Source organism: Malurus melanocephalus, unplaced genomic scaffold (assembly GCF_030028575.1).
Source record: "Malurus melanocephalus ecotype Western Australia unplaced genomic scaffold, MMel_1.1 scaffold_53, whole genome shotgun sequence".
NCBI classification, from domain to species: Eukaryota; Metazoa; Chordata; class Aves; order Passeriformes; family Maluridae; genus Malurus; species Malurus melanocephalus.
Genome location: NW_026623285.1, coordinates 2,918,590 through 2,940,687, shown reverse-complemented (window position 1 = coordinate 2,940,687; position 22,098 = coordinate 2,918,590). Strand labels below are relative to the sequence as shown.

Genomic DNA, 22,098 nt, shown 5'->3' with positions numbered 1-22,098 from the left:
AGAGAACTGGCAGCCACTGATGTAGGGACTGCAAATACAATTCCTGATTTGACTTTGATTAGAAACCAGTGCTTTGGAGAGTTCCTATAGAGAGTTTAAGGCAAAATTCAAATTCACATTTCCAAGGTCTATCAGAGAGTCTTCAGAATAGGTATGTTGAGCTTACTTCTTGAAAATACATTGGCCTTATCATAGAGTTTTTACAAAAATCCCCAAAAAGCACAGCCCAAAACCCAYTACCCCAAACCCTTTAATTTGTCTTCAATGCTGAATTGTTTTTGGTGACTGGAAATAAACCAAAACTGCTTATATTTGTATAATCCTGGATAATTTTAGCTTCTCTTGAAAGTTAATCATAATGCTTACATTCTGTGTCCTAGTTTTCTCCTGGTTCATAGGAAAAACAACTCTCTGACAAAAAAAAAGGATCTTTTTTAGCTATACTGCTTCTGTTTTCATGCCTGTGCTTGATTATGTCAACGGTTTCACACAAGAAATATAATTGACAAGCTCAGTAGGAGGCTGTATAGGGACAAGAACTTTGGTTATCCTCTCTTCCAGCCTGCAGGGGATTCAGATGGAGGCTCCTGCTGCATCACATTTCTTCCTCTTGGGAAGTTTTTGTTCCAAAAGAAGGATGATTTAGCTAGGGGTTGCACCTGCTCAGAGACGACAGGGTATTTCTGTTGAATGATGTAAAAAAAGTAGGAGCTTGGTTTATCAGAGAAAGTTGTCATGAAGATAGAGGATAGTTTGAAACATGGCAGGTAAGTAATTTGCAAATTTTCTGAAGGTCATGTTCCTTGTAGGCTGAAGTTTGTCCAAAGGGACAGTATTTTAAAATTTTTTTTTCTTTTTTTTTGGTCTTTTCTTATAACTGCTCTGCATCTCCATTAGGTAAAGACAAACCCATTTTTAAAATTTAAGGGTCTGACTGCAGAAATCCAGAGGTGCCAACTCTTCAGAGCTCCCCAAATCCAAGCTATATTTTCCTCTAAAAAAATCTGAGGCTGATGCTAACCACCATTAAGATCTGCTCTTCATTTTAGACATGATGCTTCTAATTTCTGCTTTGTGTCATGACCTGCATAAGGAGATTAAATGAYGCAGGATAATTGATTCCTCATCTGGGAGTCAGACTGGAAGCATTAAATCAATCCTGTCCTCTTTCATGTTATTGCCATTGAAATTTTTYTAAAGCGTCTATGTTTCCTCTTCTGACTCTTTCCCTGAGTAGAACTAGGTAATACYTATTGCTTTTGTGTGCTTGGCCTGCTTTCTCTCTGGGAGTAAATAGCAGAGTTTAGCTCTGATGTCTCTAATCTGCTGGAATATGTCTTTAGAGAATACGTTTTCTTTCTACAAATAGGATGCAACCTGTGTCGCATTGGTGAACCTGTGTCCGTCTCTGAGTAGGGACTCTGTAGGTCTATAGCTAATGGACTAATTGTAGTTTAAAGAGAATCACAGCTTGCTGGATTTCACTCTTAGCAACATTGGCCACAGTACTTAAGAGAGGCAAGACTGATGATGTTCTCTCATTTTTACAGAAGGTGAGAATTTACATGTGCATCCAATATTTCAGCCCTTATGTGCCATCATGTCTTCACTGCTGCTGTCACAAATAGCAGCTGGGTTAAAACCTGGGCTCTACATGTTCACGTGGACATTGTGCTGTGCAGAGCACTCTGATAATTCAGTGTTCCACCTCTGCAAAACAGTCTGAAGCAATGTGGTGCTCATCCTGCAGCTGGCAAATGAGCACAAATTGCCTCGTGGAGCAGAAATGGCCAACTCTCCCATGCATTTGGTACAGATTCTGCTCCTGCCAACCTAAGCCATGCCCAGCTCACCATGGCACCTTCCAAAACAGCCACAGCCTGAACTCATGCACTGGTGGGGCAGCATGGGGGTGGCTCTAGGACACCAGCTCTGCTCTGCCAGACCTCTGCTGGCTTTGGACCTTCACACCTTKTTTCCTGAGCAGGCAGCTGTCAAAGCCTCACGACAGGCTGAAGTGGCAGCAGCCAGGCTCATGCTGTCACACCACTCCTTCACACTCCTGGTAAAGCTACAGGCAAGCTTGGAGAAAACACCTTGGGCTGGCRGGGAACAGCAGAAAAGAATAGCAGGGGAATAGCTCTCTGTACCATCCAGTTTTTCTTGGCTGWCATYCACAGCAAATATRAGGAAGTTTAAAATCTCCTGGGTAMTTKATTATTTACATTTCTCTGTTAAAATATGTACATAAGGAATAACACACAACCAGCATGAAAACATGCAATAGTGTCAGCTTTGTAATTTTGCCCATCTATTAACTATTACTCTCCAGTTGTACTTTGTGGATAAGGTCATTTATGTAAACATGGGATCTTTTATGACAGACATACCCAGTTCTGGACATTTACGAAAACACATTTTTCCAGTCCATTTGGAAGTACAGGAGCCAAAAGCACTTTTTTAATTTTAGTTAGAAATATTTGTGTTATCAGTGGTCCCTTCCCTGCTGATCTGTTGCAGCTATCTACCCCTTCAACAAATAAGGAAAATGGCTTAATCATGGAGAAAATCATGRTTTTCTGGAGTCAGAATTCCTAGAAGGCATACTGCAAAAAACCAAAACAAAACTCTCCAAGTTTTAAGTCTCCTAAAAAACGAAGTACTGGAAAATGGTGCAGCAAAACAATCTGTAGCCCTGGAAGGACATACAACTGTTCACAGCCCTCATTGAATTATATGTATAGGAGAAAAGAAAAGGTTGCTGAGACATTGCATAACTTTTTGGAGCACTCAGCAGACCTGTTGCTGTGATTGCTCACCAGACCTCCCCTGAATGAGTGCTATTTGCACTGCACCAGATGGCTGATACACACATAGGGGAATTTTCTGTTCCTTGTATTACTGTCCGATCTTTTCCCTAAGTGCCACGATTTAATTTGCAGCAATTTACACATACATTATTCAGTCATGACATGCTAATATAAGACATAAAACTGCTGCARTCACTTTAATGAACTCCTGTTTCACCAGCATCACAGCAGAAATGTTTTTTTTGTCTTAGATACTGATGTTCAAGTTGTTGCAATTTGATGAACAATGCTAAACTGAGAAAAAAAGCCGTATGCTTGAATTTTAATATTATTTTTATAACATAGTTACTGTAGCACATTTATTGCAGAGGGAAGTGAGACACCTTTTGCAGTTCATAGGTCTGCCATGAGCATTTCTGTACAGGCAGCACCAAAACCGTGAAGTTTAGCTGATCAAACAGGCTCATTGCATAAGAAAGTAATGCTGTTGCCTCTGTATTTTCTGCTGCTTTGTTGTCATTACTGCCTTATCCTCCCTGGATGACAGTCCACCTGCCTGGACTATTTGTTATTGTGACTTTAGCTATTGTCCAGTGYTTTAATCTCATTGTTACAGATGCTGCTCTAACACATTAAAAAGGCCAGTAAAAATAAGTGTGTCTTGTGATACCTTTTAGAGTTACAAACATAAATATGCTGTCCCAGATTTCTGTAAATTAGAACAAGGAAAACAACAAAATTTATGAAAACAAAGCAAGAGACTGATGCTTTTTTGATACAACATTCATCCAGAAGTAGGCAAACATTTTGACTGGGCAGTGGAGCAGCTTGGCTGTGTGGTTCAGTGCTGTTATGCCTAACAGATTTCCAGACCCTGAGAGTAACTGCAGCACACCCAGAGCCCTTGMAGCATTCTGTCCCTGTCACACTGAGGAGTTGTGTTCTGTTATGTCACTTGTGTAATGGGGATATGAATCACCTTCTGTGGCGCATGAGTAAGAGTTCAGCATCTAAGCCTGCTGCTGTGCCTACAATTACATTTTATGTACAGCTGCAGCCATTTCCATAGATTAATCTTCAATGGTATAATTGGATAAAGAGGCTGCAGCCAGGATTTCTCCTATCTTTTTCATTTTGAACATTCACACAGCTCAGCAAGTGACATCTTTATTTTACATCATAATCCAGCACCTGCCATCCCTTTTCTTTGTTATGGATGGAAGCCACCTTTATTGTGGGAGAATTACTCTGAATTTTCTGGTCTAGTCTTCTTACTATATAAAAATACTCCAGAATGCCTGAGTGCCATTGATACTTCTTGCTCTTTAGGTTCATTCTATGACATCAGTTGAATTTACTGCCCTGTGGTGTAACTATTATCTAGGGTCTCGCAGGCATTTTCAATGTTATTAACTCTTCTGTATATAAGAAGCTCTTTTCTTCCTGCAACTCAGTGTAAGAGGAATCATTTAAGTTTAGTTTATGGTCTAGGCTTAGAATTCTGCCGTGGCAGCAATCAAGTACATTTCTTCTGAACAACCCAATTTCATCTGATATTTAGGTACTCCAAAACAGTGTTCTACTGTAAAGAGCATGACTAAGATGGTGGCTTGAAATGACAAAAATGAATAACAACAAAAAGGTTTTMTTGGTTGTACTACCCTTCCACCAAAATCTATCATTTTAAGCCTTTTAATATCGTTTCAACAGTTATGGTATTTTCTACCATCTACATTAAGTCAGCTTCTCTCCTTYGAAACACAGTTTACTGAGAAAACTATTTCCATCAGCTGTATGCCTGCATGGCTGTTGTCTTGAACTTGCAGAGGAAAGTATTTTGGAAATTATGAAACAAAGACTAGCACTGCAGTGTCTTCATCATTTTGGGATACTAGTTCTGCTGAATTAGCTTTGATCTCCAACTAAGGAGTTGTTTAAAGAAAACCAAAAACCCACTGTAATTTAAGCTGTATATTGCACTGTCTGCCATTTGTTTTCCTCCTTTCACATATAAAACATGGAAAAAAGATTCTTTGGAATTTTCTTTTCTAAAGATGTGTTGTTCCTGCTCTCATTTGAATTTCATTGGAAACCAATCTTTGGCAGGAGAAAAAAAAATCCATACATTCTGCTGTTATGTTTTTAAAGAGAAACAATCAATAGATAAGCATTGTGGCTTTGTCCTCATTATTATAATTTTGTATTTTCTATTTACGCAGCTATCTCCATTCAAAGATTTTAAAGAAGCAGCTCTGAGTAAATGCTCTCCCAATWTCTTGTGTGAAGTAATTTAATTACTGTGAGGCTTCAAGATTTATCCAAAGCCAAGCAGCAAGCTTATGGCAGAGCAACATCCACCCCAGGCTCTCTCAATTCCCAGTACTGTGCTCTAACCACTCATCCTTGCTGCTTTACAYGGCTGATGACAGCTTACACAGAAAGGAAGCATCAAGGATTTCTGTGTTGACAGTGTGTAATCATTCTGTAGACAGTCTAATAATTCTTAGGTAGATTATACTCAGCCATAATCATCTCCAGCGTAATTAGAAAAGAGACTTAGTCATCTAAGTGAGCATAATATAGGTAATATAAGTGGTGTGTTATAGGACATAATCTAAACCCTCTTTTAAATTGCACCTGCTCTTTTCATCAGCTGTCTTTCTGATTCTAAGAAGCAAGCTGCCTGTGACGCAGTTCATCCYTGATGTAATTCCAGAGCAAGGAATTTGGGTTGTTATGTTCAACGAAATAGTTACAATCAAATTGGTATAAAGTCCTCAGCCTTTAAGTGATTCAAATCACCTTTCAGTTATACATCTTAAGCAGGTGATACACTATTTTCTTTTTCTGTTTCAAAACACAGCAAAATTTAATTCTGATAAAAAACTGATAGGAGAAAAACCAAGGACTTGCTTAAAATATATAATGGAAACTCTTAGAGTATGAAGGGCTCCATGTTGCTAATGATCAGCCCTGCTTTTTAATCAAAAGCATCGAGCCTAAGTAATGACTTCTAAATTAATTTCTATTCAGGTTACTGACATACCCCCAAAAGGTGCAGATGCCACAGTATTTCACATTTACTGAGACTGGGAGCAGAAACTATTTTCTGTCTTAGTTATATAACGAAGCTGTGATTTTTGGTCTGCATTTGTTTGACAGCAACAGTGTCCAAAGCTTACCCACAATTTCTGAACAGACACAGACCCATGGATGCTTCTGCTGTTTGTGGCGATGAGAAGAAATTCTTTTTGGYGCATATGGTTTCAGGATTTTTCCTTTTAAATTTTCTTTTAATGTAGGGTCCCATATGCATCTGGCTTTTTGTGTTTTCTTTTGCCAGCTTACTAAACTAGATCTCTTGATCTAATAGGCAGTGTGATATTTAGGTGATACTGCTGTACCAGTAATGTACTTGCTTTTTTCTGCTCTCATGGTGAAATACTCTAGTTTTCAGTGCTCTTTAATCTCTCTACTGGTTCATCCTTGCCTCTCTGACCTTTTTCCCTGCTTGCTTTTAACCTTCCTATCTTCCATTAAACACACTTGGCAGTCTCTTCTGCACATTAAATGTCTGGTTTAAGGCAGGAATTGGTGCAATGTGCAGCAAGGCTCTTGTTCTCCTTGAAGCAAGAAATAGAAACATAAAGGTGCTGCCTTATACCAGCACCATGTAACCATATGTGTTAGACCATATTTAGCAGTTTAACMACTTATGCAGGGACCTGCATGATTACCCCAAGCAGTGAAACTATTTTCACCTCTGTATGGAGGCACAGGTTGTGTGCTGAGGATGGAGCACAGAGGACAGCCCCATTTGGGCACGTTTGGCTGAGAGAGCAGGCCATCTGCTCCACATGCCGTGGCCGAGGGATGCTGTGCCTGTATGGGGCCTCAGAGGGACGGTGGTCACTGCCTTGCTTTGGGCCTGGTGGTGCTGATGCTGCTGCACCCAAAGAGCTGAGAGGTGCCCAGGGGTTCAGCTGCTGGAGGGGCAGGGGCCCACTGTGACACTTCACACACAGCAGCAGAGAAGTCCTCAGAGATGAATCACAGAATCACAAAATCAATTAGGTTGGAAAAGATCTCCAAGATCATSGAGTSCAACAYTTRACTCATCTGCAGCTTGTCAACTGGACTATTGCAGTAAGTGCCAGCCCAGYTGTTTCTTGAACACCTCCAGGGMTGGTGACTTCTCCACCTCCCTGGGCAGCACATTCCAATCCTTAACAATCCTTTCCTTGAGGATACTCCTCCTGATGAGGTCATCTCCTCAGCGTTGCAAAGTTTGGAAAACTCCTTGAGCAGCGGTTTTGACTGGTTTAATAAGGTAGCAGCCTTATTTTAAAACACCAGCTTTACTTCCTAGACTTACCCTCTGTGTCAGACAGAGGAACACAACCATAAGAATTAAACTGAATAAAAAAAACCCTTCTCTTCCAGCACCTAAAGTGACACGTTTGTGCCTGCTCTGGTCCTCAAGACGGGCTGAGGGGCGACACGCCAAGTGCTGATGCCTCTCCTCAGCATCACAGAACGGGTCAGGTTGGAAGGGACCACAGTGGGGCGTCTGGTCCAGCGTCTCTTCTCGAGCAGGGTCATCCCACAGGGCTCGTGTCCAGACGGTTCTTTGAGCATCTCCAGTGCGGGAGCCCCCGCAGCCGCTCATGCCGCTAGGGCCAGGCATGGTCGGTGTCGGTGTCGGTATCGGTGCCGGTGCCGGTGCCGCATCACGGTCGGTGTCGGTGCCAGTGCTGGTGCCGGTGCCGGTGTCAGTACTGGTGCTGGTGTCGGTGCCGGTGCCGCATCACGGTCGGTGTCGGTGTCGGTGCCGGTGCCGCTCCCTCCGCCGCCGCCGGGCGGGACTGGCGCGGAGCGTGCGGCGGCTGCGCGCGCAGGGGGCGGTCCCGGGGCGCCGCGGGGCTGAGCGGAGCGGGCGGAGCGGGAGCGGCGCTCAGGTACGGGAGCGGTGCCGGCAGCGCCGCGGGGCAGGGCGGCAGCTCCCCATCTTCTCCCCATCGCCTCCTCATCACCTCCCAGTCATCTCCCCGCTCCCTGCCTCCTCGGAGCGGCGCGGCCGGGCTGGTGTGTTACTTCTCGGCGCGGGCGAAAGTGTCGGGGATCGGCGGGCAGCGACCTTCCCGGGGCTCGCCCCGCCAGCGCCGGGCGGCGGCGGTGGACAGGGAGGGAAGCAAAGAGGGAGGGAGGGAAGCAAGGTGGGAGGAAGGCAAAAGGGATGTAGGGAGGCAAAGAGGGATGCAGGGAGGCAAAGRAGGAGGGAGCCGTGGGGGATGGCGCGGGAGGGATGGCGCAGATCGGTTTCCCGGAGTCAGTGCGGGCGATGTCCCCGGGCGGCTCCGCGCACCTGCTCTCGCACCGCGCCGCCGGGCGGGGTCCGCGGGCCTCCCGTRCCGTGGCTGCGCCGCCGCCTCCCCCGGGGCGGGGGAGGACTTAGGTTGAGGGCTGGCAGCGGCAGATGCCGTCCCCGGCTGTCCTTTGCCTTCCCGTTTGAAGCAGGGCTCTCCGGCCTCTCATCTTCCCTGGCTGCCCTCTCTAGACGCTGCTGCTAGCTCTTCTGCTCTTTAAGGACTCGGCGAGGATTGTTTTCCCCCATCTTTTTCTTGAAGGTGCCTTTTCCTATGGTCACCTTGAAACCTAGATGCCTTCATGTGCCTTTCTAAGCATAGTGTTATGCTCAGGTAGATATGTGATGGTTTTGGTCACTGATGAGCAGACATGCCTTCCTGCAGGAACCTACGAAATTGACATCTCTATTTGTGCTACTATAATAATTCTACAGGCTATGATTAACCTGCTTTAATTTTTTTCCCCTCCGGTAGTGATAGTTAAAGGGGAAATAAATCATATTAAACCAGATTCTCAAACAGAAGACAATTTTGTTAGGGCCTTGATCCTGTAAGTGCATGTACGTGAAAATCTATCCCTATGAAGAAATGTTCACTGAACTGTGCAAAGACATCCATGTCTGTAGGATATGAAASTTTAATAATCCCAGAGAAATGATTGTGCTGCAGTGAACTTGGTAAATTCCATGGTGCAAACTTGTAACTATGCTCACTGGTTTAAAAGATGATAAATATGTGAACTTGTGACAAGTGGAGTGACTGGCCCATTTGGTTATGGGCTATTACATGTTCAGCTATTGCTCTAAAAGCTGTTTTAGAATTAGTGATTTAAGGCACCTCCAAACATGCTGTTTTGTTCATAGTAAGCCCTCCAAATCTTCCAGCCAGGAAAAACAAAATTTTGAAAAACCCCCAATCATATTCTATTTKGGAAGTAGATCTCTGTGAACAGAGGACTTTCAACTTTTTGAGGTGAACCAGTAAATTAACTGAAGTTAACTTAAATCACTTAWAATGCTGGACTTTTCCAAGTAGCTTATGTTCCAGAGCTTACAAATACAGTCTGAAAAGACAGGTGTTATCTTGAGGAAAATGTGGTGAATGAAATTCTTTTTATTGGTGTCAACCAGTTTTGTCCTCCCCAGAAAAATATTTCTGATGCTTAAAGCTTGAGATTTTTAAAAGTTACTTTCAGTTTTGGAAGACATTTTTAGTTTTTTGTTAGGTTTTTTTTTTTTTTTTTTCCTGGTAAAGCATGGCATGACTTAAGCTACATTTATTTCCCTGTGCCAAGTTTGGTATTTTTGGTATTTTGGGTACTGAATTTGGCTCTCCACCCTCAGTGGATGCTTTGTGCAGCTTGCACGTGGGAAAGTTTGCTAGATATTCGAAGCTTCTAGTAAGAATTTCTTCATTATGAACTTGAAGAGTTGTGAGGATGGACATTATTCCCGTAGTGTATTTGCCTTCTCTTTCTGTAAATTCTGCAGATTGAGAAGCAGAATTGCTATTTAGACCTGCCTCTCCATGAAGTCCCCGCCTGTCTGGTTTCTGACGATGTGCTTCGTTACATCCTTACATTCTCAAACTCTTACTGCTACTGTTGCGACAGTTGCTTTTTTCTTAGGATATATTTAAAATTAAAGGGAGACTTCCAGCAATCTATTTAATTTTGCCCCTTGTTAACATAACAATGTTGCTAATTTGAGATGACGAGCAGTCAGTGTGCATTAGCCAGCTGCGTGAGGAGGTGGATGCTCTCCCTTGTGCAGGGACCAAGACCCGACTGAACCGCAAAACGGGATTGTGCCGCCTCTTTACAGAAAGCAGACGCTACACAGAAGCCAAGTGTTATGCAGCAGTTAGCAACTGCTCATTATGAGCTCGTGTGTTGTACAAAGATGCTTGAGATGCCAGCAGCCCCTARCAAGGGTCTCTGCCCCAGTGGCAGAAGCAAGAGAACAGGTGCTTCTCTAAAGAATGGAGAGTGTTGCAAATATGACCTTAAACTGCGGGCTGGGATAGCGGCCACAAAAAGGATAGAGTTCTSTGACTGCTTAGAGACTTCATTAAGAGATTGACACCAACTCAGTGAAAAGTCTGTWTAAATAATGAATTTTCCCTGTATGCACAGCCTGTGATGGAAATGAGTCTGAAACCGGTTGTCTTCTGGATGACTGACCCTGATTTGTTTTTAAATAGAACTATGTTGTCATTAACATAATTCAGATTACTTGGGGTAAAAAATAAGATCCTGTCTTATTTTGAAAGATACCCGCTTTAAAAGCTTGGACAAAGGTGTATTACAGAATTAAATAGAACTGGTTSGTCAAGGGATTGTAAACTTTTGTTACAGCTGAAATCTTACCGTTTGTTAGGTCTTAATGTGCTGAAGAGTTTTAGAATGCTCATTTGAAGGCCACTATCTGATTTTTTTTTGAGTCTTAAGCAATCTGGCAGCTGTTGCCAGGAATATTCCAAATTTTCCCACATACAGCTAGGGAAATATTTTCAATTCCTACCAGACCYATTATGCATTTGTTCAGTTAAATGACTGAAGGGACCATACAGCTYAGTAAAGCTTTGAAGTGCTGCTTGATTTTATGCCTGTGTAGGGAATTGCTATTTCTCATAATTCAAAAATAAAAGTAAATTTACTGGAGAAAAAGGCCATCCCATTCTGTGACTCAAAGTTTGAGATGTTTCCCATTTTGAGTAAATTCTCGAGAAATTTTCAGCATGTAGTTAATGTAAAGAAAAAGGGGTTGAGCATGGCTTGCTAAATTTCAGCTGCTGATTAAATTCCTCTTGGGTATCTTGYCAGGCACAGCTTAGGGGGGCAATTACAGTTGAATGTGGCACCTTCAAGTAGTGAATTGGTGTCATGATACATTGGTAGTAAGGAAAGAGTCAAACAACTTGACTAAGGTCTGATAATGAAATGTCCAAACCATMGGGACACAGGGATCTGTCATGGTTTTGTGCTTTAAATTCACAAACAGCCTCTGCTTTCTAATTTCTTAATACATGCCACCTTCCTCTCTCCTGATAAGTCATGCATTAAAACTGTCCAAATTGTCAATAAAAAAATAACCTTTCAGTGTTTCCTTAGATGGAAACAGTATTATTATTGTGCCTTTCATTTTGCTGTCTTTGTTCTGTGCCTGCAGCTGARTGAATTTTGCTTTTCATTTCTGTTTTTGGAAGCATTGCTTTTCTGCAGGGTGCAGAGATCACATGTCTCTGTGTGCATAGGATGCTGGGCTTGGTTTGTAAATGGAAATACAAGCTTGTCTCAGGCACAAGAAACTTCTTAATTTGAAGGCTAAAATAGAGGTTGAAAACCAACAACTAAGCCCTGAACAAAGTGTTCGCAGTTATAATTGACTTTCTTTTGCCACCCCATTGAAAATATGGAAGAGTTGAGAATAAATGATGCATGGCCCATTCAGTATATTCTTCCTTTCCTAATGAGACAGCCTTGATACAAATCTGAGGACCCTTGTTCATATGCTGCCTCTCTGTTTTTTATTGTGAATGTTTCTTGCAGATTATGTCACTTGACCTTTCTGGTTGCACTAAGAACAGGTTTATTGAAATCTTTAAATGTTACTGAAATAGTTCAGCAATATTTGCACAGCTGGGTTTCTGTTTTATAAAAGCACAAAATATAGTGAGGAATAGTCATCCTTTAATACACAAAACCACATTATATGTCTTCATAAAAGGTTTAATGTGCTCTGCGGACCTYAAAAGCAGCTCAAATCTCTTTTGTAAGATAAATATTAAAGAAAATGCTGTCATCATCAGAATGTAGTCTGAATTTAGCAGCAASGAGTTTAGCAGCCTCTGTATTTCTGGTACCTAAAGCACCTGTTTAAGTGCAGCTTTAATTTGAAGAAACCAAGGAAATGAGGGGAGGAAGATCAGGTTATATGATCAGTAAAACTGGTGTTCTGACCAAACTGCTGTGAAGGTCTGAAATGAAACCCCTGGTGTTAACTTGTTTTTGTGGACACCTGTGTTATCCTGAAAACATGATGCTAATTATTACCAGCATTATGGGTTATCTAGGACAGTCACAGATATGCTTGAAAAACTGGGATTTGGGAGAGGTTTAGTTTTTGACCTGTACAACATGCTGAATATGTTTGAACTTCAGAGAGCTTGACAGTTATATCAACAAAGCTCTTGAAGACAAATGCAGAAAATGTTTGAAAGATAAGTTTGTGTGATATGTCCATGCAACCTCACTAAGGTGTGTGAAAGCAAGGTGTGTTTTTCCTGCTTCCATCCATGCTTGAAGACCTAATGCTTGAAGATGTGCTGGCTGGCTTATCTATGCTGTAATGAAGCAATCATGCTCCTGGGTGAAGGTYTGGCTTGATCAAGCTGAAGTTTAGCCAACTTCTGAGTCAAATCAATACAAGGCAAATTTTACAGCTGAATGTTACTCATCACAACACGAGGAGAATGCTCTTCTGTTATCAGTGCTGACTGCTTGGTCTCACTGAAGTTAATGTCCTTAATATCTGCTTGAGCMTTGCTTCAGTTTCTTGTGAATAGGATCTGTAATGGTGGCAGCTGACTTCTCATGTAGCACCTTTTCCTTTATACATGATAATGATTGGATTTTATTACATTTTTAAGCAAGAGACTATGTTGGTGTAGAAAACAAGACTTCTGCATAGTGTGTTAGGGGCAGAGCTGTTGGTACACTTGCATCACTTAAAAATGTTTTAAATGGTGTGTTGCTAGGAAAGGACTATCTCTATGTAGGAATAGGTACTTCAGATCTTTTCATTTGGTGTAAATCTTAATTGAGATTAACAATAACTAGTAATTAACATTTCAGAAACTTGTATTAATCTCAAAGGATTTTTATGTGTGATGTTAGGGGCATCTTTAGCTTTCCCTGAGGAAAAAGTTGCAGGGCATTATGTGAGCAGCAATTAAAAGATGTGTGAAGAGCAAATATTGGTTTAGTTCAACAAGACAGACCCTTACTTTCACCCTTTTTTTCTCACACCAATCATTTTTGTCACCCACTGCTTCCTAGTGAGTGCTGCACTTTCATTATAGACCTATTGCTTTGTATTTCAATTGAAATAAAAGAGAAAAGAGCAAAACCAGTTGTACTGTTATAGAAATAAGTTTTGGACATTTTGAGGTGTAGGATGTTGAAGTTGTTTTTCTCAGAAGTAATTTTATTGTAGCAGTCAGATTCTTGAGCTTTATAAAAGATTATTGCAGTACCAAATTGCAGCTTTCAGAGAAGTACACAGTGTTATTCTGGGAAAATAAAAGACCCAAACTCCAAGAAATCTAGAGTGAGTTGCTGTGAAAATCTTCCATTCTTTACTTTGGAATCTGCCATGCTAAGCTCAGTGTGCTTTGTTGTGRATACACAGCTATTTCAGTTTTCTTGGGCTGGGGGGAAGGAAGSCTTCAAAGCACGCTGAATTATTTATGCCTGTCTCTATTTTCTTAAGAGCGTGGCTTCAGCCTCTGACACTCATGTTCATGAAATGGAGGATGGGATATTCAATCTCTATTCCATGTGTTAATCTCTCTTCCAGCATTATTTGTCTRTTCATTTCTTTATGAGTGAAAAACGACATCTAAATGAAGTTTYCATTAGATTATGTCACAATGTGTATGAACAGATTTAATAGCAATTTTATTCCTTGTTGACCACTCTAAATTTCTGATTGTGGATACGTTTTTACTCTAATAGTACAAGTTGCTCTAATTGGAACTTGGGAGCCTTTTTAGTACATGTCAGCATTTGCAAGAGGCTCATGCTGTGAAATGGAAAATGCTCCAGAGTGAAATGTTTTAGATTTTGGTATTTTCAACCTGAAGATGAGTGCTTTATGTTTATCAAGATTTATGGGTTAATTTTCTTGAGGTGTTGCTAGGCATTAACACACCCATGTTCACCCAGTTTCAGTTGTATAGTGATAAACATTTTAGACATTTATAGAGCCCTGATAATTGTTTTCCATTGTGGTATTTGTAGCCAGACATTTATTCAGAGAAGGGCAATGAAGCTGTGAAGGTTCTGGAAATACTTTGGTGAAAAACTGAGGGAGCTGGGGGATGTTCCTGGAGAAGAGGARGCTTGGGGGAGACCTTATGGTTCTCTACAACTGCCTGAAAGGAGGTTGTAGCCATGTGSAGGTCRGTCTCTSCTCCCAAGCAACCAGTGACAGGAGGAAATGGTCTAGAGCTGCACCAGGGGAGGTTCAGGTTGGACATCAGGAAGAATTTCTTCCCTGAAAGGCTTGTTCAGCATTGGAACTGGCTGCCAAGGGAGGAACTTCTGGACATGGCACTTAGTGCTGTAGTTTGTTTGATGCAGTGGTATTTGCTCAAAGGTTGGACTTGATGATCATGGAGGTATTTTCCAACCTTTTGGGTTCTATGATTGCCCATTGGATGTTACCCATTTCTTTCTGCATCAAAATACTTACAAACTCAATAAGGTCTGTTTTACTACTGACAGTACTGGTGATATGTTCATACAATTAATTTGGCTTGTCAGTTGCTAAATGGGACTTATCACAATGAGAGAAGATCTTAATAAAAGAACTTGTAAAGTAAATCATCTTTATAGTGTCAGAACGCTGGAGACTGGATTAAAATACGACTAGGTGGAATACAGCATCCCTGCTGYAGCATGTTTTTGTCAAATAAAAAGATAGCAGGAGGAGTATATTAGCTTGTGGCTGCTGCTCAGAACTCTTTTTTTCAGCCTTTGTGCCTGCAGTGATTTGAGGTTGACCAAGCATGATGCCTGTTAACTCCCTGCAACTGCAGCAGTTATTATATCGTGGCACAGCACAGCACACAGCTCTTTGTCTGCTTCCAGAGCTTCCATATGCAGAGTAGTTTTGGATATATGGCTGGTCTGTACAGCCCCKGTTTCTCTTAACTTGCCTTGGCCCATCTATGAGTGCAAGGGTTTGTAATTGAGAAAGATGGTGTGGCTTTACCTCTGTCTGCCCCAGTATGTAGGTCTGTCGAGAAAATCAGGCCACTATGTGCAACATGCTCTGTGGTGAGGAACTTGTGAATGGCAACAAGGTGTTCTTTGAGACCTATTTGCAGTCATTCCCTGTGTTTTCTAAGGTTTTCAGGATTGACTTTCACTGGAGGAGCAAATACTCCATGAAAAAAGTGTAGGAATTATAACAATAGATGATTTTAYAAGTCAGGCTGATTTATCAGAGATACTATGAAGGAGGAGTGTTCTTTTCCTCCTATGGGTGAGAGATGTTTGGGTATTTGAGAGGGCAAAGAGGTGGCAAATATGTGAAAATGAGAATGAGGGCAACCTGAAGTTGAATAAAGAGGAGAAGAACATGAAGTAGGCAGGTAGAAATGTCCTGCTTAGATAGTGGGCTGCCAACAGGCTGTGTTAGTTGGGTGATGGAGGAAGATAAAGGTGCCTGGAGGGTTCTGAACAAATACAGGTTTTTGTATGCAAAATGAATGAAATGAAAAGGTGCTCCCTAGCAAACTGAGTAGATTTAAATTGTAGTGGATTGCTAGATGGCCTCTTTCTCTAAAATGTGACCTGGGATCCCAGTGCCAAATCCTCCAATGACAGTCCTGTTTTCAGTTTAAGGTTWTAATATTTGACATGGTGTTTGCCTGTTGTATACTCACCTGTATGAAATACACTGTATGGAGRTGACCTCTAGTTATTGGGTAGCTTGCTCATACTTATGAAATATGTTGAAGGGAGCTCTAGTTATAGAGGAGCTTACTCATACTTTCATACTTCAAAAGCATTACCAAAATGGCAAGTTTGTTTTTGGTTCAGTAACTGTTGGTACATTTAAGGAAAAAAAAAAAAACCCCACCTCACAAATACACTTACTCATACTTCCATACTTAAAAAGCATTACCAAAATGGCAGTTTGTTTTAGGTTCAGTGACTGTTGGTATATTTAAAGGAAAAAGAAATCTCACACATATGGTTGAGACTATTTATTTCAGGGAGGATTCAGAATTCTGAAGAGCATTGAATACCTACAGACTTTTAATTCTTTTTCCTTCCTACTCAGACTGTAGGTATGTAAATGTCTGCCTTGCACACCTTCATATWTTTTCAGTAACAGAGTGCTGAAACATTACTTCCTGTCTTTGTAAGCCTATCTGCCAATATGTTTAGGTATTAATTTAATAAAAATTATTATTGTATATAATTTTAACCTTTCTTTCTAGGCTTTTGGCTGCCTATTGCTTTTAGCTGCTTCATGTATTTCACACAAATCTGMTTAGAGTTTAGAATAAAAGAAATGCTTCTTTTGAATGATGAAATCCTAAGTAAGTCTGCAAGTTATTACTGATTTTTGCTCATCTGGAAATGTATCAGAAGACAAATTTGGCACCCTGAAAGATCAGTTACCTGAGTCCTTTCCCAGTGGTCAAAACTCTGCTTGTAAAAMGGGATTTGTTTGTTTCCTAATACATTTCAGCTCAAGTGAATGAATGTAATTTTACCTAAATWGAAGACTGTGTGAGTTCCCAGGACAATTCATTACCTCACATTGTGTTGGTAGAGAACACTTCTAACATAGGTGTTCTTGACATTTTTTGCAAGGTTGAGAATCTGTGTGACCTGCCCATAGTATTCAGGCAAACAATTATGGCAATCCATTTTATGGATTACAGTTTTTATACTAAAGGAATTCTGCCTCTGTTTTAATATCTACTATTCGATGAGAGGGTACTCAAATGGCACTGMTTTAAGAAACAAAAAAAGCAACAAATTGGAATGGTTTGAAGCATGTGCAAGTTAATGGTAAAAAAGCAGCTTTGCACACTCCCCCATGCCCATGGGGGAGTGAATGAATGAATGAATGAGGGGGGATGAATTTGAGGGGAAAACCTCATGTGGTGGTTGTTTCTAAGGAATGAAAATGTGTGCAAGAATTTTTACTTCCTCAAAATATTGTGGAAGAAGAAGAGGAACATGAGGAACATGTTTATTTGTTTGTTTTGGGGCTGAGTTTCTATTGCTGTGGTAAGAACTATGAAGAAATCTCAGACATCTGCTTTAAGTGCTTTTTAAACAAGCAATAAACACCCCACCTTTTTCTTTTGTAGGCATACATGCCAGAAGTTTTCCTGAAAAAAAGTCAGACCTGGCAATGCACACAAGACCAGCTGCAGTAGTGGCATAGTCCTGAAACAGTTTATATTTTTTCTTAGTATATTGTCATTGCAAACRCTTAAAATTACCCTCTAAACATTACACATTAGCCTGCATAAACAAATAAACAGCAATCAATTAACTTTAGGTAAGAGCAGCAATGCAGGCAAACCACAGAGAAAATAAAGTGCAATTAGTGCTTCAGTCTCTCTCCCATCTGAGTAGATAAATTGACTGACAGCTTTTGATGTAATTGTGCTGTATCTTTACTCTGTTTCCAGTTACATTATTGCCCTCTCTCAGGAATCCCTCAAACACGTTTTATCTTTCCTTTTTAAAAATGTTAAGGTGCATGCGTGCAGAGGGAGTAAATTATTTAAAATTATTCTGTGTCTCTGCACTTGTCTGAGTCAGCAGAATACATCTAGGTCATATGTTCCCAAGCAGCTCCAGTGTATCCAGGGTATCTTCTTTCTGTGGGGACTAAGTAGACTCATTAAGGCACAGTTATCTTGCCTTTTTTCCTATTCATGCCTTCACGAGGCTTGGGTGAAAAATTATTAAAAATATTCTATTTTTAAAATTAAATTCAAATAAGCTTCCTTTGAGCTGACCTGCTATTCCCTTATCATTGGACAATCAACTGAGTGAGGGAATACATTCCCTTAGCTACAGCTAGTAGCAGTAGAGTGAATAATTCTCTAATCTATGCAATTATGAATAAAAGACCACACTAGTTTTGTTTGTTCATGCTTTCTTTCCTTTCTAGGATGGCTGCAGCTCCTCCCAGTTACTGTTTTGTMGCCTTCCCCCCATGTTCCAAAGATGGGCTGGTGGTATTTGGAAAGAACTCTGCACGGCCTAGGGATGAAGTACAGGAGGTGGTCTACTTTGCTGCTGCAGAGCACGATCCTGGAAGCAAAGTTGAGGTAAGGGTGAATTGTTGCAACCAAACTCTGAGAAGTCACTGTTACTGGAAGAAATGAATGCTGTCTTGTTTTCTCGTCAGATTGTGGTGTCCTTGCTCACTTCACTCAAACTTCTGGAGTAGAAAGAGATATGATTTTTTAGAAGTCCTGAAAATGAAACTCAGAATGTAACTGGGGAAAAAAATCCATGATCTTTACTTTGTCCTGCAGACATGCAAAACTGTTCACATCTCACATTCCTGTACCACACAGTCTATTGATTACCTTTTCCTTTTAAGGGAAAAATATYCTGACTAACTGGAACTAGAAGCCAATTTTCGGAGTTTGTCACTTGCCAAATGAATTATTCTCATTCATGGTTGTTTTTGGTGGTTGTGGTGGGGCCTAACTGTGATACACAGATTGCAAAACAGGTAGCCAGAAATCTGGGCCTTGAGGAGCTCTAAATAAAGAAATGGGAGAGGAGGAGAGTGAGAGTGCACAAGCTTTGTAAGCCAAACTTAACTCTTGTACATGCTGTTGGCTTTGTTGGCGTGTTCTGCAGCTGGGAACCTGAATTATGGTCAGTTTTGAGTGCTGTGGGTTCTCTCTGAATCCAGGCTGGATGTGCAGTCCCATAGCTGGATGCTGATGCCATGGATGCAGGTTGGAAGGGAACCTGCTGGAAGTTGTTGTAATTGTAGTCTGTCACTGCAGCCTCTCTTTAATGACAGGACAAATTAAAGGATAAGCAGATGTGGAAAGTGAAGCAAAGGGACAATGAACAAGAAGACAGAGAGAGGGGAAAGTGTAAAGTGAAGGTGGAATGAAGAGAGTGAGGCACCAGAAGGAAAGACAAGGATCTGTGCAGGTRGTCACTTATCAGAGGAGACAGAGCCCAATGCTGCACTGTCAGGAGCTTTTAGAGTCCACAGGTTCTTGCTCTGGATGGCACCAGGGAACGCAGAATCTGAGAGGTCCCCTGCATTCAGCTTCCCCCTTTTCCTGTGGCTGTGCACAAGGCTGAGGGCAGTAGGTGTTCTGCACCAGGGTGATGTCTCTAATCCAGACAGATTCTTTATAGATCTAGCTGTCACTTGCCCAGAAYATATCCTAAGGCCAGTGCCAGTTTTAATTCTGTTTTTCAAGTGGGATGACTTCCAAATTTCAGAGGATTTGGTGCTCTCCTTTCTAACAGTTATGTTCTCTTAATTCTTTTTGCTGCCAACATCTAGTACAACTTATGCATTATTAAATGGTTTAATTTTGGATATAAAGAAATCCCCTCCCCCTGTCCTGGAGCGCTAAGTGCAGTTAATTGCAGTGCTGTAGCACCTTGTAGACATTGCTAGCATATGTAACACAAATGTGACAATAAGCTGAGAAGAAAGCTTCAGAGCAATTTAAAAAAAAAATCTCTTCATAGAACTGGAAATGAAAAAAAAAAGGTTCTGTTATTGGGGAAAAAGAATTTTGAAAAGCTGTTTTGTACCCTTAATGGAGAATACTTTGTAAGAACTTACTGTAGGAGTCCTTGATTCTTTTGGTCTCTTTGCCCCCTATCTTACCCTTTGATGAGAATGTCATAATTTGCTGAAGCATATAATTAATACATATGTAAYCTATTGTGATTCCTCCTTCACACCACAGTTAACCAGTTTAATGCCCTTTTTTGGAATTTAGTCATAAACTCAACTCTTTTGCCAGACCTTTCAGAAGCAGGGAGCATAATTCCTTTTCCTAGCACAACACAGTTTGTAGATTTACTCTCTCACCAGAATCTACAAGCATTCTCCTTGTATGTCGATTTTTTTTTWAAATCACAGTTGTTGCAGGGTGGTGAAGATTCACTTTTAGATGAGGGACTGGAGTGGGCCAATTTTTTTCTTTAGGTAGGGACTTAAGTCCTAATTGCTTATCACTGYGTCTTCATCACACTCAGCACTAAGTATTGTTAATGTATTTTTATTTTTTGTTTACTCATGCATGTTTTGAGTAGAGTAAGCTGGCTAAAACACAGTACTGATTTTAATTTTTTTATTAACTCTGAAGGGTGTCTGGTAGCTTTGCACAGTTGTTGTGTATTGGTAGTCAGTAGTGCCTAAAAATCAAGAAAATCTTTAAGGAAGGGCTTGAATTCAGCTGYTTGGCCTTGTTAAGTACCAGGCATGCAACACTATCTACCTTTTAAGCATWCTTGTCAGAGGTAATTAACTGCTGGGGGAGTGGAGAGGCGTGTCAAAGCTTCTATATGTAGCTTTGACATACTCAGGGTTATTACTTTGTTCTTTAAAGTCTGTGAAAGCTGCCAACACTTCAGTGATTAGTGTATTTCTGGTTTTTTTTTTTTTTTTTTTTTTTTTTTTTTTACTACAGCCGTCCTTCCCTTGCACTATGTAAAACTAATTAAACTAACTTGCAAAACTAAATGTACAATACTTTGCAAATGGAAAAATGTGGTTGATCAATTTCACACTACAGTTGTTCTCAATCTGTAATCCTTTGTGCTTCTGACTGCTTTCTCATCCATCCTAGCATGTTTGTTTGGGTTTTTTGTTTGTTTTGTTTCAGGTGGGTTTGTTGTTATTTTTTTCCTCTCCAAAGGAGCATCTTTTCTTTCCATTCTCCATTGTATGTTTGCTTTGGTTTCTTTACCTTCATTAGACAATGATTGTGGACTTGATTTTCATTATATTCTATTTTTTTGCATGTAATGGCATTCGGTGTGTATTGAATTGTGATTCCCTGTTTGTGACTGTCACTGGTGTTTGTTCTGAACTTCTGTTAGAGGTGTTGATGATATGGGTTGTTCTGTGAGTCTCTATCAGCGAGTCTGTGTCCTATTTCCTATTCCCATTCTATGCTGCTCACTTTTGCACCTGTGATAATGCACAAAGTATCCAAAAGTGGCACACTAATTTGGTGAGATTGTTGCCATAAGGGTCTCGGGCAGGCTGTGCTGTGCAGCTATCTGTTTGTGGCAGGGTCTCAGGGGAACTCACTGAATACTGCMAGTTGTTTTCAGCCTGATCTTTGTGGCTCAAATCTACCAGACAAGCAACCCTGCAGCTAACTCATCAACATAATTCCTCCCCTCCATGTCAGCAGGTTCCCAAGACCCTGAACAAAGGGGCTTTTCATTCAAGGTCCCTTCTATGTGTGTGTGTGTGTGACAACTTTCTCAAAAGTTTGTTCTCCTCTTGCATTGCAATTTTGCAATGGCAGATGTTGATCAGCTTTCTTCCTGCTCTAGAGATCAGCCTAGTGAATTTTTGTGTACAGGGAAATATTGCTTCCTAAGCATAAATAGGGTCCTTTTCTGATTCCTCTRCTAAAAGTATGTTCTTTTTTCCCCTCAGATGAGGATTTTAAGAATTTATCATGTGTTAGCGAGAATTTTTGTCATACACTCTAAGATGTGAAACCCTGTGCCTTATTTTTAAGGTAGATTTTACTAACAATATTTCTTTATTCTCTAACCTGCTGCTTTCTGTGGTTTTCCTTCTCCTGAAAAGGTCTTGGCTGAATGACTTTTTTGTAGATGAATTTCCAAGTGGATTTTCTTTTTCCCTTTTAGACACACCTTCCTTTCCTCCAACTTGATCTTATATTCATAATATCAAAACAGTCATGTTTTTTTGCTTCACTATGAGCTGGAAAAGCTCTTTTATCTTAGCAACTTCTTATGGAGGAGTAGAAAGGGAAAATAGGAAGGGTGGATTAGCAAAGAAGCCTATAAAACTGTAGAAGATGCAAAATTTTTCTAATAAGTTGGTATTAAACATAGTTCTGGGCTAAAAGCCAGCCCTCTGTGGGGTAGGAGGAATTTTCTTGTTCTCTATAACTTC

At 40.8% G+C, this 22,098-nt stretch overlaps 1 protein-coding gene across 2 annotated transcripts in view; it reads left to right on the top strand.

Annotated features, from left to right (window-relative positions):
• Positions 1 to 7,722: 7,722 nt before the first annotated feature.
• SCRN1 (secernin 1) overlaps positions 7,723 to 22,098 on the top strand; it is a 37,823-nt gene continuing 23,447 nt past the window's right edge. Inside the window, exons 1-2 of one of the 2 annotated variants that reach the window (XM_057365524.1) lie at positions 7,723 to 7,768; positions 18,112 to 18,271. In XM_057365524.1, coding sequence (XP_057221507.1) covers positions 18,113 to 18,271 — 159 coding nt within the window. In that variant the 5' untranslated portion in view covers positions 7,723 to 7,768; position 18,112. Of the gene's footprint in view, positions 7,769 to 7,832; positions 7,896 to 18,111; positions 18,272 to 22,098 lie in introns of those variants that run through there. The other variant, XM_057365523.1, reaches the window with a different exon arrangement.